This window comes from Gadus macrocephalus, chromosome 12 (assembly GCF_031168955.1).
Source record: "Gadus macrocephalus chromosome 12, ASM3116895v1".
Taxonomy (NCBI): Eukaryota; Metazoa; Chordata; class Actinopteri; order Gadiformes; family Gadidae; genus Gadus; species Gadus macrocephalus.
In genome coordinates this window covers 19,732,798-19,749,923 of record NC_082393.1, presented here as the reverse complement: position 1 = coordinate 19,749,923, position 17,126 = coordinate 19,732,798, and the positions used below count along the sequence as shown (strand labels likewise).

The window sequence follows — 17,126 nt, the reverse complement described above, 5'->3', positions numbered from 1 at the left end:
CAGACTGAAGAACTTCATGGTGATAATCTCTCAACGCCAGACAGGAATACCGTGTCTTTTATAGCACTGCACGACCCTGCCTTGATAGCAGGAACCCTCCTCTGGGAGAGATGGTCCCGCCCCTCACTGTTACCACTCCAACCCCCCCCCACCAGCGTGTATATATAACCCCCCCCCTTGCTTATTTCACTCAAGGCCTAGGTGGCCTCAATACCCCTCACTGTAACACACACACGCACACGCACACAAACACATAGAAAAACTCACAATAACAACTGACTTTCGTAATACTATTATTGCAATACCATTGACACAAATTGTAAGCCTAAATGTGTGTGTGTGTGTGTGTGTGTGTGTGTGTGTGTGTGTGTGTGTGTGTGTGTGTGTGTGTGTGTGTGTGTGTGTGTGTGTGTGTGTGTGTGCGCGAGTGTGTTTGTGTGTGTGTGTTTGGACTTCAAAAAAGGACATAAAACGCTTGCAATATGTTTGCTATAGCTTAGAAATTGATTACTGTATTGATTACTACTATTTAGGCTTGTAATTGGGCTATTATGTTTGGGGTTAATCCATCTCTAGGATGCCCCAGTCTATGACACAGATCTTACTGCCATATCAAAGAAACTCCTCACTTCACACTGTTTCCATGGTTTCCTGCTGGTCACATTAAACTTTGTCTCCAAGACAAACCTACAATAGGTCTTGATGGACCTTCCTTTCTCCTACTTCCACAAAGAGACAGGAAATTTATATCTCACACAAAAAACAGCAGAGAAAGAGGGTCAGCCTCAGCTTCAACAGGGTGTATGATGTCAAGCCGTCGACTGACCAGGTGAGGGTCAGTCGACGGCTTGACATCATACAGCCTGTTGAAGCTGAGGATGTACCCTTGTTTCCTGTCCCGGTGGACCCACTCCAGGTGCTCTTCTGCTATACTGACCCCCTCTGGGCTCTGACAACCTGGCTTATCTGGGTGGACTATGCTCCTCTGTACCACGGCCTGCCTAAGAACCAGCAGGTATGCCATGAATGCCCACTGCAAACAAACACACATTGGGACTACAAACAAAATTGCCAACATGGAAGGGCGAGTCATATTTAGCAAGTTCTTCTGAAATAACCAGTAGCAACCTAGGCTGGCAGAGGGACAAGATTTTTGGTAGAACGAGGTTAAAATTTAGATAAGAAGAATTGCTTCTGCTGGACTTAACCCCCCTTTAGCAAACAACTGCTGCCAGGCTCTGCACCAATGGCTGTATGAGGAAAAAATCAATAGCTATGGAGTGCACTAAGGGAACACTAACATTGATTTAGAACAAACCGCAACAAACAGTGATATCAATGCCAGAAAAAACATTCTGACTTTCACAAAATGACCTCAGCACAGAGAGGGCTAATTCAACCATCACTTTACTGGCCTTTACCATTGCATTTATCATGTTGGAATAAAACTGGTTATACAATACCAAGGCGTTGAATGTCGAGACTGGCTTGTACTATGTAACTGTTTGTAATCCAGGGAAGCAGAAAATGCCCTCGTTCTTTACTCAACCATCTTTTTCTACATATTATGTGGTCATGCCTTCAGTTTGTATGTATAGTGTATAAAAGGTATACCCTACCTATGACTTGCTTGTTCTATTATTCCACTTCTCTTCAGGTATGCCCGATACAGTATAGGTCTATACGTTTACTCCTAGCATATGGGAGACACCTACAGTGTTTGGTTACTTAAAGTCACAATAATGGTTATTATTTCTTATCAAGTATTGGTCAAATGTGATTTATTTCTAAACATTTATATTCATACAACTATCCTTTAAACAAAATACATAGGCCTGAAGAAAGAAATGTTTAAAGAATTATCTTGACAAATCAAGTTATATTATTGTACTTTATAGAGGAAAAGCAGCACAATTGTTTTTCCGAAAAATATAATGAACTGATTGAAATAGATAAGCAAACTGATTGATCATTGATGATACCATTGTGTTTTTGTTTACGACCAAGAATATTGACTTTGCCAGCAGCTGAACTCAGAATAAATCATCATGAAATGTATCAATCATCAATCTAATGTAAAAGTGAAATAATTTAACCAAATGCATTCAATGCCAGACTTTAAATTGTGTTTATCTTTGTAAGGAGATAGAACATTTTAATTCAACTACAGGGACAACAGCAAGTGTGAGGGGAGAGCAAGTCTGTGAACAACAGTACATTATTCATTATTTTCTATCACAGATACACAATGGCTTATGTATGAACTCGTGTTTGTGAGTGTGTGTGTATCCGTGTATGTGTGTGTCGTGTGTGTGTGTGCGCGCGAATGTGTATGTTTTTCTGATTAGTTCATTATGCAGCAGGCTTGAACAGGGGATCATCGGCGAAGGCCTTGTCCACTAGCGGGTTACCGGCCCCTTCGGTGAGAGGGCCGGGGCAGGCTGTCGCTTGGGAGCCGGGGAAAGGCAGGATGGCAGGCTCAGTCTGGCCCATGATGTCAGGGTCAGCGATGTTGGGCTTTGTGGTTGCCATCTCGGGGGGGAAAGTGGGCATGGTGGTGGTGGTATCGCCCATGGCGGGCAACAAAAGCACCACGCCGTCTGGGTGGTGGGGATGCTTGGCGGGGGTGCCGGCATCTCCGTGGTGGTGGTGGTGGTGGTGTTCATGCTCGTGCAGGTGGGCGTGTTTGTGGTCGTGGTCCAGGGCCAGGTCGTGGTCGTGGTCGTGGCTGTGCACGTCGTCGGCGTGAGTGTACTGGTGATGCTGGCTGGGGCTGTCGCCTGTGTGATTGTGCGCTTTGGCGTGGTGGGAGTGCACGTGGTCGGCGTCGTGGGCTTGGCCAGGTGTGTGGTCGTGGGCGTGGGAGTGGGTGTTAGTGTGGGGGTTGGGGTGCATATGCGGGCTCCCTTGGCCAGCGTGTGCTGGGTCTCCCTTGGTGTGGTCGTGGGCATGGTCATGTGAGTGGGCGTGGTCATGGGGTATTGAGGCTGTGTCGGTGTGGCTGTGGTCCGTCTCTCCTCCCAGCTGATGGAGCGTCTTCTGCTTCTCAGCAGACTGCAGGAAAACAAACCCATTGAATTGGATTAATTTGGGTGCTAACTACTATATCAGAGAAGTGCAATTATCCAAGTCAAACATCTATCTGGGAATTGTTGAGGAGCTTGGATCCCACTTTAATATGTAGTATCAATTTTGTGAACAACCATTTCAAAATAATAGATACATAATATTTATAATATTAATAAATTACTAATCGCTAATTGCATTTACGAATGTTATAGCTATCCTGCACTCTGCCTGTTTTTGTTTTGTTTAAAAAAAAAAAAATGTATGTCCTATTACATATGACACATATATGTTAATATATGATGTTAATCACAAACGCTTGTGCCTACTTTACAATAACATTCCGATGTTGACAGTCTCTGTGTGATATTGGTAGCTCTAGAAAAGTGATCCCAAATCTATATTTCGGAGATGTTTGGGAACGCTTACCTCAGGCTCATAGAGTGTACAAGCAACGTCCAAGAACTCTTCGCCATGGCTGATTGCGTGGGAACCTTTGCAGAATCCCTTGTGCTGAAGAGAAGAGAAAATAATGTCAAATTGTTTTTGAACCTTACTGGTAATTTCCACAAGGAACAATATTTTAAGGGGAAAATAATTGGGGGAGAATGAACTAATACAGAAATAGATGATAATTTATTGATGTTTGGTGGTGTGAACCATAGATGATATGCTATCCACGGTCCAAATTATTAAACTTTGTTTTATTCAACTTACTGCAAACTCGCAATCCATCAGGGGACAATTTTGAGAGCTGACATCGCCGGGGGCACAGGTGGATTCCTGGATGGTGTATTCAGCGCTATAGGCCTCCATAATACCTCCCTTTAACACACACACACACACACACACACACACACACACACACACACACACACACACACACACACACACACACACACACACACACACACACACACACACACACACACACACACACACACACACAATAAGAGACTGCATGTGACTGCATATGGTACTGCATGTTGTATTATCCACCTTGGTGAGCTGATATTTGATCATCTTCATAGACAAAATTGACCAAGTGAAATGAGTTATTAATGTATAGGTCAATGTAAGACATTGTATGGATTACAACAGTACCCCTGCGTCTGCTGCTACTGACCTGTGACACAGCACGGCTGATCTTGCCTGGAAGGAAGCGATGTGAGAGGCCACTCTCCTTGTTGAATTTGTCCAGGGAGAGGGTCATAGCCTTCAGGATGTTAGTGTTATCAAAGGCACTGTGAGTCGGGCAGTCGGGGCAAATCACCAAAAGCCCTAAAGCTGGAACTGAAGAGAAGGAGTGATAGGCTGTGATGATCTGTTGCTATCCATTCATCAATGCTAGAACAAAACATGTTGGTATTGCAAAGGCATATTAAATACAAAACGAACAGAAATAACAATATAAGGAAAGGAACAGGGGCAATGGTCTAATACATTTAAAAACATACAAATCCCTGACTTTAAGCTATTTCTCTGTCTATATATATTAACTATACCCATAGGCTTGTGTTCATACTAACTTGGCCTGATCAAGCACTTGTATGTGTAAAGGCGCACCACCCTTTGTGGCCTGTTGATGTAGATGACAGCTTTGCACTGTCCATACACCTGCAGAAAATAAGTATTATTATGCATTCACAAAGTAGTTCCCAGGGCAAAGCAATTGCTAACAAACAAACAGCAGGCTGTAAAATGGTACTTGTATGAACAAGTTTGAGGAAGTCAGGCACACATTTCTGGGGAAACTGTGGTTAATGTTTGATTTCAACATAAGGTGTATAGTGTATGTGTGTTGGCTAACCGGGGTTTCCTCCATGGGTCGCCGTGAACAATTCTTCCAGTTTGCCTTGGTGAGAACATGGCAGTCTGTCTCCACAACGTCCATGGTAAGGTAGAACACAACTCCTGTCTCTGCCTGTAACACACACACACACACACACACACACACACACACACACACACACACACACACACACACACACACACACACACACACACACACACACACACACACACAGTTCATCAGTTTGGTTAAACTCATTTCATTAAACAATAAGTAGTGGCACTACATTGGAGTACGATGAAATAACATTATAATGATAATATCTTTGATGAACACAAAAATAACAGCAATTGCAGTAGTGAAAGCTACAACCATTATAAAAAAGTGCAGGGTAAACAGGGCAAAGGGGTGGTTTACTGGGACACCTTCGCAACGGGCCTGCGCCTAGGCCCATCGGAAGGTGTTCTCATCAGAAACTATTTGTACCACAAAAAAAGAATCCCCCACACACGCAGGCTAGCGCTGACTCACGTGTGCCATCTGGTTCACATTGGCGAGGCGGTGCAGGGCCAGGACGTAGCCCTCCTGGCGGTCCATGTTGATCTTGCCGAGGGCCAACCCGGCGGCGCTGACTGCGAAAGGGTCGACGCATGATGCCGTCATCATGGCCCCTTCCTGCTCTACGGGAGCGGCCAGGGCCATGCACGACACGCACGCTAGCGACAGCAGACTGAAGAACTTCATGGTGATAATCTCTCAACGCCAGACAGGAATACCGTGTCTTTTATAGCACTGCACGACCCTGCCTTGATAGCAGGAACCCTCCCCTGGGAGAGATGGTCCCGCCCCTCACTGTTACCACTCCAACCCCCTCCCCCCCTCCCCCAGCGTGGATATATCCCCCTTGCTTATTTCACTCAAGGCCTAGGTGGCCTCAATACCCCTAACTGTAACACACACACACACACACACACACACACACACACACACACACACACACACACACACACACACACATACACACACACACACACACACACACACACACGCACGCGCACACACACACACACACACACACACACACACACACACACACACACACACACACACGCACACAAACACAAACACACAGTTGCACTTTCGGGTTATCGACCCATAGGCCAGATTCCGAGTGATGCCTGGGGGAGATAGTCCTGATCTACTGTGTTCCATGCAAGCAACCCCCACACCAAACCAGATTGAGGTGAATAAACATGCCCTATGGACTGTACTACAAATACACACTGACATCCACACACACACACACACACACACACACACACACACACACACACACACACACACATACTGTTCAATATTGAAGATGGGAAGAGGGTGCTCACATGTACCTTAAAGAGGACTATGACGAATCTATACGCAATCAAAGTGTATAGAAAATGAATGCTGGGGTTTTCAAACCTGGTGTTCCTTATCTGCAGCCCCACCCTTTAGGCCGTCCTGATGGGTAATCACAGGCTGGACGGGGGCTTCTTGAGAGCGTTTCAGGAGGAATACAGCTGCTGACGCCCGCCGTTCTTCCCTCTTATCACCTGAGTAGCATTATTTTGTGATTGACTGTGATTCACTGTTGGCTCGGAGGGGGGGTAAGCACGCAATCTGCATACTCTGAAGGCAGTACTCCCCCTCCCCCCCCCCACATGCAAACACACCAACACACACATGCATGCACACGCACACGCACATGCACACACCCACACACACACGCACACACACACACACACACACACACACACACGCACACACGCATTGTCTTTGAACAATTAAATTTAATCATTTTATGCGTTAATAAAAAAAACTATTATTAACATGCTGCAATACTTGTTTATCCCTCCTGTTATGTCTGCTTGTCATGAACAACAAAAAAATGTCAGGGGTAATTTGACCCAGGGCTTGTTTGAATATCCAACAATCCTACCTCATTAGCCTACTTATCCCATTGCTAAGAATCAAATCGATATGTAGTGCAATAATGTTATTAAACCCTCACAGATCATTGTTCGATAAGGATAACACTTGTTTTCCAAAAGAAAAAACATGTTCAAACTTTTTTATATTTACTTTATAAGCTCTGATATAAAATGCATTTGTTTTACACAACCATAGGTTATTTTAAATGTGTGTTCAGCTTTTAATTCAATTTTATTTTCATTTTTCATTGGATGATGTTGATAAATCGAGATAAGACTCGTCCTCTGTTCAAAGTAAATTTGACCTGTTCACTCTAAAAGCTAGCATCATTACATTCCTCAACCCTGTTTATAAACGTTTGATAACAATCAAACATTCAACAAAACACACAGACAGAAATACAGACCGGTCCTCTCTTTCTTAATAGAAAATTATTAACCCTAAAGTCAATGCACATCGAACAGTCCCTGGAATTAATTTACTTGGCAACCTTTCAGAAGTGCAAGAAAATCTATAATGTTTGGTTTTGGTGCAACCACGTGAAGCGATAGTTATACAATGAGAGAGATTGCAAGCACGCACATACAGTCACTGACTCATGCATGCACACAGCCACAAACACACACACACACACACACACACACACACACACACACACACACACACACACACACACACACACACACACACATTTCAATGTCTTTATTTGTGTCCGCATTTATAAAATACATTGCAAGGGCACAAATATTTTCAGTTGCTTTTGATGCCCTACATCCTCGAAACAACATGTTGCAGTACTTGAGTCAAACATGCACAGAATAGACAATACGTACACATGAGCTTATTCTGCACACAGTCTGTTAACAGACAGAGAAAATCTATGGGTACAGAAAACACCTCCTCCTCCAAATAGCTCGGCTGCCTATAATGGAGGAGATTGAGCAATATGTTGCAAGCTGCTTGGCTTTACATTTGGACAACCTCATAATTCTCAAGCCTCTGACCACCAGCCTGTGGACATGACCTAGGCTGCCGAAAATAAAAACGATAAGCTGGCATTTATAGCCTAAATGTATGATAGCTTGCACTAATGGTTGGTATTTAACTTGTTTAGTAAGGAAAGCTTCCTCTAAACTTGAGTCAAAAGTGCAACCAACTTCCCATAGGAAAACCTCTCTGTTATTCTCATCAATCACAATGACATCCGGTGTATTTGCTGTTATACCTTTAAATACATGGGGGTCATTGCATTGGAACATTTCTAGTTTCACACATGAATGTTTGTAGAACAAAACAGAGGAATAAAACATGGGTGACACATCATTGGTGATAATGTCAACAATCCTGTCATGCCTGGCTATGTATAGTCCTTGGTAAACATTACAACCGTTTAAAATGTGGGACATAGACTCTATGGTCTGACGCTGTCCATGGTGTAGACAGTGAGAGTCATGATTATTGGGATACCAGATGGACAGATTCAGTTTAGTTGGCAGCACCTGGACTGGAGGCAGGGCCGACGGACTGCGGGGACAAGGGAGACAGTTGTGGGGGGGCCCAAGGCAGAGGGGGGACCCATGGTAAAAAATAAAAATAAAAATTCTACCAGTCCATAGTGTCAGGAGTCGCACACGGTTACGTCTCCCCCCCCCGCCCCCGTCAACAATTGCTCCCTCCCACCCCCCCCCCCACCCCCCCCCCCCTGTCAACAATTCAGTGCAGGGGGGTCCATCAGTACCTATTGTATAGGGGCCCAGGATTTGGTGCAACGGCCCTGCCTGGAGGCGAGCCTTTATCGTAAAGATTAGGATTTCCTCATCGATAGCTGCATTTTTTAGAATTGAGTGGGACACAGAGTGATCAGCTGACTGGAGGCAGGCAAGCTTCCCTTGCAGCCTCACAGTCCTGTCCAGCGCGCCTTTCTCTCTTGCTCTCTGAGCGTTAGAAGGTGCGCGCGCGCGCCGATGGTGGGGAGCACGCTGGATGTTCCGTCGCGGCTCACTGTTGCGCGCACATTTATTGACAGGTCCGTGATCACAGACTTGGAGACGCTCACCATCTCGTTGTCCGCTCTTTTCCACTCCAGGGAAACACCAGTCCAGTCACACAGGTCGTTCAGATCGGGCCAGTCAGAGTTTACGCCAAACCCTGGTGCATTGGTGTCCAGTTTACCACTGGGCTTCTTTTTAAACCCAAGGAAGCTGGGGAGGTTGCTCGTTTTCGGGACCTTGCGCCGCTCCAGGTCGAGAATGAGCGAGGCTCTGGCGATCTCTCTGACTGCCTGATCGTCACACACACACACACACACACACACACACACACACACACACACACACACACACACACACACACACACACACACACACACACACACACACCGACACACACACACACACACACACACACACACACACACACACACACACACACACACACACACACACACACACACACACACACACACACACACACACGCATGGAAAACAAACCTTGCAACATATCACTCCATGCAGAGAAGTGTGTAAATCTTCATGATGAATTGTAATCCCCATACAGGCTAATTGTTGACAAAAGCTGAGCCCTATCAGTGGTCATAGGTCAAAGGTCATAATAATTTGGTCTCTTACTAATTCACTCATGGCTGCTATACTATGTTAAAACTGCCGCATTGAATTAACAGGTGTGATTAACATGGAGGTTAAGTTAGTAATGGTTGTTTCAATGTGTTTTCCCCTCTACACTATAAAGGCCTACGTTTTTCAATGCCTTGAATTTCATTCAATATTGTAGATATACATTATATATTTTATATATTTATGAAATATTATATATTTCATTCAATATATATATATATATATATATTATATATTATATATATAAATAAAATAGAAAAAAAAGAATGTAGAGCTCAACCCAGCCTCTCTGATCAATGTGTTCTGTGGAGAAACAGGGTGAGATGAGCAATCACATTGGCTGCAACATTAGACAGGTAAGGAGGAAGGGTTATCGCCAGAACTGATGAAGTTAAAATGAGTGGATGAAACAAGATAGAATATCACAATAGAATAATTAATTTTATTTTCATACATTTTTAAGAGAGTAGAGTGGATACAATACAACTCTTCCCTTCATTTCTACAAATCCGACCCAAATTAGTTTACGCAATTACACCTAAATGTCACTAGAGGACACTGTTGCCTAATATTTACAGCATCTGGTTAAACCCAGGGCCATAGAGAGAGAAGAGTTGCGACACTCTCTGATCTCGCCGGCAGGGTGGTCACGTGGTTCATGTAAGCCTGTATAGTTCCAGAACACGCCGCGCTGCCATGTTCTTCTATGGGACTGACCAACCCAGTATCACGCGATTTTGTGCTCATGCGCACGAACGTTAATCGATTGAATCGTGTCCCAGAGCACGATAGTGCGACAATTAACGTGCTCCACAAAACAAAATGAGAGAGAAAGAGAGAGAGAGAGAGAGAGAGAGAGAGAGAGAGAGAGAGAGAGAGAGAGAGAGAGGGACAGGGAGAGAGAGCGAGAGAGAGAGGCTTCAGAATGGTTTGCCGATTTTTTAAGCAGACCTCCTCAAAAACTGAAACGAACGTGCTCAACAGAACATGCATTTCTCAGACAATGAACGTGCTCCACAAAATGATACGAGAGAGAGAGAAGAGAGAGAGGGAGGGACAGAGAGAGAGAGCGAGAGAGAGAGGCTTCAGAAAGGGTGTGTGCAGATAGTACAGTGCACCCTAGTTATGTTTATGCCAAAACCACAAATGCTATATATATATATATATATATTGCCTAATTATATATATTGCCTATATATATAGGCCTACATATATATATATAGGCTATATATATGATTAGGCTATAATTATATTATTTAGCGTGTAATGAGACAATCTATAGCCAAATTGTCGAAGATGCCCGAGAATCTCCGGAAATATCAGCATGGGAAATCGGCGCATCAGACCCATGAACCTATAAAGAAAGACGTCATCTCAAGCGGGAGAGAACGTTTTCGGTGCTGGTTTGTGTCACGTAAGTACAGGGCTCTCAAGTCTCACGCATTCGGCGTGAGACACACGCAATTCAACCCATGCACACGCTCGAACCCGGTCTCACGAAAATACGTGACACTGTCACGTTAATTAATCTATTGAAACGTGATCAGGGACACGTATTTTCTACATTTTGTATTTCAATTTAAAGTATTTGTCGTGTCACTAAGCACGACTTCCAAACTAAGGTTCTGTCCGGGAGCGTTATCCCTAATGTCCCTTAAGGAGCTCCGTACAGATCATTCATTGTTGATAATTGTCTGTGATAACTAACAAATGACAGCTTTTGGCCACCCGTTTCTACTTAAAATTGTCTGTGATAACTTACAATATGACAGCTTTTGGCCACCCGTTTCTACTTTCACCTTTGATTCTGAGAAATTGTGACAATTCACGGATATATTAAATGCAGGTGCGCTGCTCTGTAGGCAAACCGCAAAGGAAAAAAGGGTAGCTGCTTCATCTGTTCTTTTTAGAATTGTATGTCTTGATGTTTATTTTATCTAGCCATCTATTGTCTTGTCTTTGGCTATGTGAATGAAAGTCTGCGTCGATGCCCCGCAAGTCCAGTGTCGCGAGCGGACGTTGCCATGACATCTAGAAATTATACCGTATTTAATGGGTTATCATTAATATTGATGTGTAGGGGTTGATTATAACTCGTGAATAATATTGTTTAGACCACGGTCTGGGGGAATACTTGTATCCTGATTTGCTACAGGGCGTGCATTAACTCCTGATATAGGCCTACAAACACCTGCTAAGTAGTTCCAGTCAGTGTTTAGATTCTCTGCCCGAGCCCGACACCGATCCGACCTGTGGGCCGGGTCGGGCCGATATTTCCGATATAAACTTGGCCCGGTCAGACCCCCAGGGCAGGCCCCCCCTTCCGGCCCTCGGGGTCCGACCGGGCCAAGTTTCGGTGCAGGGGTCCCAGTTAGGCCCTAGAATAAGGTATCCAGGGCGGTAGGACCTTCCTATCTCAAAAACAGTTTTTCCACCACATTCTGAACCATTAGGTCTTGCAGGCAACACTTCTGAGGGGCTTTGTCCAAATGACAGTCCATTTGGGAAAACTTTTTTCTAGAACTCCAAATCTTGGATATGTCATTCTCGGGGCCCCGGGAAATGTGCGTAAACATTTTACCATCCCTAGCTATCTCGAAAAGGCCGGAAAATGGGCGTGACCTCCAACAGTACAGTAAATGTACAGAAGACAGAGGTTAGCTTCTAGTCCCCATTTTTTGTGGGATGGAGGTGTACATTTGTGGCTTAAGGTGTGTAGACACAGCTGGCCTGTGGCCACGTTTTTGAAGTCTGGGGTCAAAAGGTCAAAAGGAGCCGGCACCACGCCGCTTATGAGATGACAAAAAGTTCATGTGTATTTCTCTCATAACTTTTTGTCATTATTAAAGAGAGGCCTAATTCTCAGATATGCATGTTGGATGGCTAGGGTGTAGGTCTGGGAAGAACTTCAGGCCAAAATCTTCCAAGCGAGCCGCTGGGTGAGGTGCAACGAGATGGAGCACTTGCTGAGTCATTTCCTGTAGGGCTGGAGCCACAGGTTGAAGAGTATGCATCCTTTGAGACCCCCTTTGATATATAAGAGACCCCAAGGTGCAGCTTACTTAAAGGTTCTCGACTCAGTCACCTATTGCATCACTTCCTTTAGGGCTTCGGCCTCCTAATTGATCATTGTAGTATAATTGAATGCCCTCTTTCATATATATGATACCTCCACCACTGGGCCGTGGCAACAATTCTCCAAATCCATATGGGGAGGGGGGGGGGGGATGCTTGTGGACAGTAGGGGTGTACACTAGACATAAATAGGAAGCAAACTCAGGAGAAGGAATGATCTCTCACAAATATTTATTTAATAAATTGTTTCAAATAACCCTGTGTGGTGTTTTGCTTTCAAAAATAGGTTATAGAAGAAGTCTAAACTGCAGAAAATAAAAACATCCAAGCTGCCTTTTAAGGATACCTTGGAATATCTGCCTATTTTTTAACCATCGGACCCTAGTTTACGACAAAAACAAGACAATTGACTGCAGCTCCTTTGCCGCGTGGTTTTTAGAGCCATGTAAGGATTAGAGGGGGGCGGTCGATAGCAACCACCATAGCAACCATGACGGTCAAGTGACTGGATGCAGCCCCGTTGAAAAAAATAGAATACCACCCTACACGCTCAGGAGATTAATGATAGATCAATTATTATCACCATGAAGTCTTTATTTGCATGGGTTTACATTTCGTTCTGTGTAGCATGGAAAAATCTGAGAAACACTCCCATTCAGAATGCATTGGTTTACATTTCGTTCTTTGGAGCACAGTTATTTTTATTCATTTATTTATTTTCAGTATTTGAGGAGGTGCTTCAAAGATGCAAATGTTTCTGCAATAATCCAAAATCCAATGGAAAAACCCGTTGGCTTTTTTGTCAAGGGAACCCAGGGCGACGCTCACTTCTGGGTTGGCCAACACATGTCATCCCTCCACCACTCTACTGTAAAAACACATGTTCAAGTTGAATGAGAATAATAATAATAATAATAATAATAATAATTCTGCCATAGTATTTATTTAAGGGGGGGGGGGGGCATACAAGTCTTTTGGCCATTCATAGTGTTGATCAGCAGAGAAATAATTTGTCCGCAAAGACGGTGACGTCGCTTAGCAACGGAAGACGCTGGGGTTGACAAGTCACCAAGTCACTACCCATGCAAGTGAACGGAGCGTTCCATGGCATTGAGAAGACCCGTGTAATAAAGGCCTATAATATTTCTGTTTATGGCATAGATTTCTCCTCAGATTAGGCCAATAAACCAATGATAAAATAAAAATAAAAACGCTCGATCAAAGGCCCGGCCCGAGGATAGTGGTGGGAAATATCGGCCTGACCTGGCCCGCGGGTTGGGTCGGGTTGGGCTCGGGCTCGGGCAGAGAATCTAAACACTGACTGGAACTACTTTAATGCACACCCTGCAGCCAATCAGAATACGAGTATTCCCCCAGACCGTGGTATAAACAATATAATTCACAAGTTATAATCAACCCCTACACATCAATATTAATGATAACCCATTAAATACGGTATGATTTCTAGATGTCATGGCAACGTCCGCTCGCGACACTGGACTTGCGAGGCATCGACGTGGACTTTCATTCGCATAGCCAAAAACAAGACAATAGATGGCTTGATAAAATAAACATCAAGACATACAATTCTAAAAAGAACAGATTAAGCAGCTACCCTTTTTTCCTTCGCGGTTTGCCTACAGAGCAGCGCACCTGCATTTAATATATCCGGGAATTGTCACAATTTCTCAGAATCAAAGGTGAAAATAGAAACGGGTGGCCAAAAGCTGTCATTTGTTAGTTATCACAGACAATTTTCAACAATGAATGATCTGTACGGAGCTCCTTAAGGGACATTAGGGAGAACGCTCCCGGATAGAACCTTAGTTTGGAAGTCGTGCTTAGTGACACGACAAATACTTCCAATTGAAATACAAAATGTAGAAAATACGTGTCCCTGATCACGTTTCAATAGATTAATTAACGTGACAGTGTCACGTATTTTCGTGAGACCGGGTTCGAGCGTGTGCATGGGATGAATTGCGTGTGTCTCACGCCGAATGCGTGAGACTTGAGAGCCCTGTACTTACGTGACACAAACCAGCACCGAAAACGTTCTCTCCCGCTTGAGATGACGTCTTTCTTTATAGGTTCATGGGTCTGATGCGCCGATTTCCCATGCTGATATTTCCGGAGATTCTCGGGCATCTTCGACAATTTGGCTATAGATTGTCTCATTACACGCTAAATAATATAATTATAGCCTAATCATATATATAGCCTATATATATATATATATATATATATAGGCCTATATATATAGGCAATATATATAATTAGGCAATATATATATATATATAGCATTTGTGGTTTTGGCATAAACATAACTAGGGTGCACTGTACTATCTGCACACACCCTTTCTGAAGCCTCTCTCTCTCGCTCTCTCTCTCTCCCTGTCCCTCTCTCTCTCTCTCTCTTTCTCTCTCGTTTCGTTTTGTGGAGCACGTTAATTGTCTGAGAACACTCCCATTCAGAATGCATTGGTTTACATTTCGTTCTGTGTAGCACGAAAAAAGTCGCACTATCGTGCTCTGGGACACGATTCAATAGATTAACGTTCGTGCGCATGAGCACGAAATCGCGTGATACCGGGTTGCTGATACATATAGACGGTTGAGAATTCAAAAGAGGTTGCTATTTAATGCACCTCAGAAGTTACTCGACGGCCAGCAATGGAAAAGAATGATCTCCTACGCCGTAAATGGATGTTTTGGAACTATGCGAGGCTCCATACCCCGGAAGTAGGTGGCAAAAAACGCTCCAACGGAGTTCAATGGAAGTGTCGCCACTCTGTTATATCTATCACTCTGGTTAAACCCATTGTTCAAAAGTCGCATGGTTACCGTGATGTAACTAACCTAAATACTTTACCTTTTGCAGGTAAAGTATTGGTAGTTTGAGTTTGAGTTACTTGTTTAAGCCTTAAGCTCCATGACTTAAGTGGTATCAAGTAGGCCTACTTGGTCATCTGTATATAGCCTATCAAAGGTGTAACAGGTAAGAAATACAACTACAATTGTGAAGACTAAAATACAATGTGTAGAAATACTAGTTTGATGTCAAAGACATCTCTGCATCTGTGCTGCAGAAATTCTTTGATTTCTTTAGCAGCTAGCCTAGCTAGCGCTGACCAATACAATGTTCTTGTGACAACATTTTGTACCTCAAGGATCATCGCCGTCTCTGCAACGTCCGGCCGGTGTTACACCCGAATTCTGCGACCCTCCGAAAAGTGTGACCCCAGGGGGCGGGTCTTTCCTTTCTTGATCCAAACGTTAATTCTAAACAGCATTTTACACAGTAACCTATAATAAGAAATGATGAAAGGTAAATCAACAAATGAAACACTGACTATAGCTTTTTATGGGGAAAGAAGCAACGGTGATGGACCGTAGGAACGCCCTATCCATTGTTTGGGTCTGTTAAATGCTAATCAAATCAAATCTATTTATTAAGCACATTTTATAACAAGGTGAGGAGGTGGGGGGAGATCTGTTTTATTTATGTTTTTGTTATAATGCACACCTTTTTGTTGACTTCATACCTGTCTCTACTTCAAGCTCGTGCTGCGTGCATGTTGCAGAAAATGTGCAGTGCGCCCCCTGGGGTTTCGGTGTAACACCGGCCTCGCAGGCCAATACGAGAGAATGAACATGTGGTTCTTCCTAGAGGTCGTATTCTAAACTTTGGTCAATTACGTCGAAATACTCAAATGTGACGCTGGCTACAACTTCTGACGACCCCAAAGCATAACCATTTCGCTTTACGCTTTCGTGTTTGGACTTTTAAGAAGTCTAATTGGGTGTAATAGACTTCAATGCCTTACTTGAGGACAGTTGGAGTTATCTATGTATTGCAAAGTATCAAACCGCAAATATCATAAATAATCCTAGAACCGCCTGCATGGTCTACTTTTATAGCAGTTTATGTGTCTTTCTTTATAGACAAATCTTAGGAGGTTGAGTTCATCAAAAGAAAAATCAGCTTCACAATCTTCCTAAAATGCTACAATCCTAAACTTTCGAAGAGTGGGTGTCTATTTCTGAAAAGGAGGATGAGTATAGTTTTGATGAAAGGTGAACATTTATTTAGCGATTAAGCCTCATCAAGGATTTAGTTAGATGTTCGTTTTCAATTCATCGTATTAGCTATACTTGCATGTTTTGTTGAGCCCTCAACAGCAAATGAATATTTGCTGCAGTTGGTTTTGTCTGAGATTTTCATTCAAATAAATGTCTCCATCTATAGGCGAATTAGGTAACACAATGGGGATAAATCATGATGACTGCTGAAATTCCTTGCATTTGCAGTATTGCCGCTTTTCCACCGCACATGTAGCTCGACTCGACACGACTCGACACGACACGACTCGACACGGTAGCAGCACGGGTGCTTTTCCACCGCAAATAGTACCGCCTGGACGTGGGCGGGGTCGGCTGCGCGAAAGGGCCGTGACGTATTTGTGTACGCGACGCAAACAACACATACGCAACCCACACATGGACAGAACCCACATAACAACAATGGAGGACATCGATCACATTACTATTATTAGCTGGCATGTTGAAGAAGTTGGAGAAGTGGAACATGT

The 17,126-nt window shown here is 43.7% G+C and overlaps 1 protein-coding gene and 1 long non-coding RNA gene across 2 annotated transcripts in view; one reads left to right on the top strand and one right to left on the bottom strand.

Moving 5' to 3' along the window:
* Positions 1-17,126, top strand: part of LOC132469563 (uncharacterized) — a 241,675-nt gene that overhangs the window by 210,568 nt on the left and 13,981 nt on the right. The window lies entirely within an intron of this gene.
* On the bottom strand, positions 2,112-5,643 carry LOC132468890 (fetuin-B-like). The gene is made up of 7 exons (XM_060066721.1): positions 5,390-5,643; positions 4,877-4,990; positions 4,596-4,683; positions 4,193-4,359; positions 3,784-3,891; positions 3,496-3,579; positions 2,112-3,054 (listed from the first exon to the last, which is right to left on the bottom strand). Exons 1-7 carry the CDS (start codon positions 5,600-5,602, stop codon positions 2,353-2,355), a joined length of 1,476 nt encoding a protein of 491 aa, XP_059922704.1. The 5' UTR covers positions 5,603-5,643; the 3' UTR covers positions 2,112-2,352.

Coding starts and splice junctions, on each gene's coding strand:
- LOC132468890 (XM_060066721.1), bottom strand. CDS start 5,602: ATGAAGTTCTTCAGTCTGCTGTCGCTAGCGTGCGTGTCGTGCATGGCC. Junction 4,360..4,595: donor CAAGTGCTTGATCAGGCCAA/GTTAGTATGAAC, acceptor CCTTCTCTTCAG/TTCCAGCTTTAGGGCTTTTG. Junction 3,892..4,192: donor TCAGCCGTGCTGTGTCACAG/GTCAGTAGCAGC, acceptor TGTGTGTTAAAG/GGAGGTATTATGGAGGCCTA.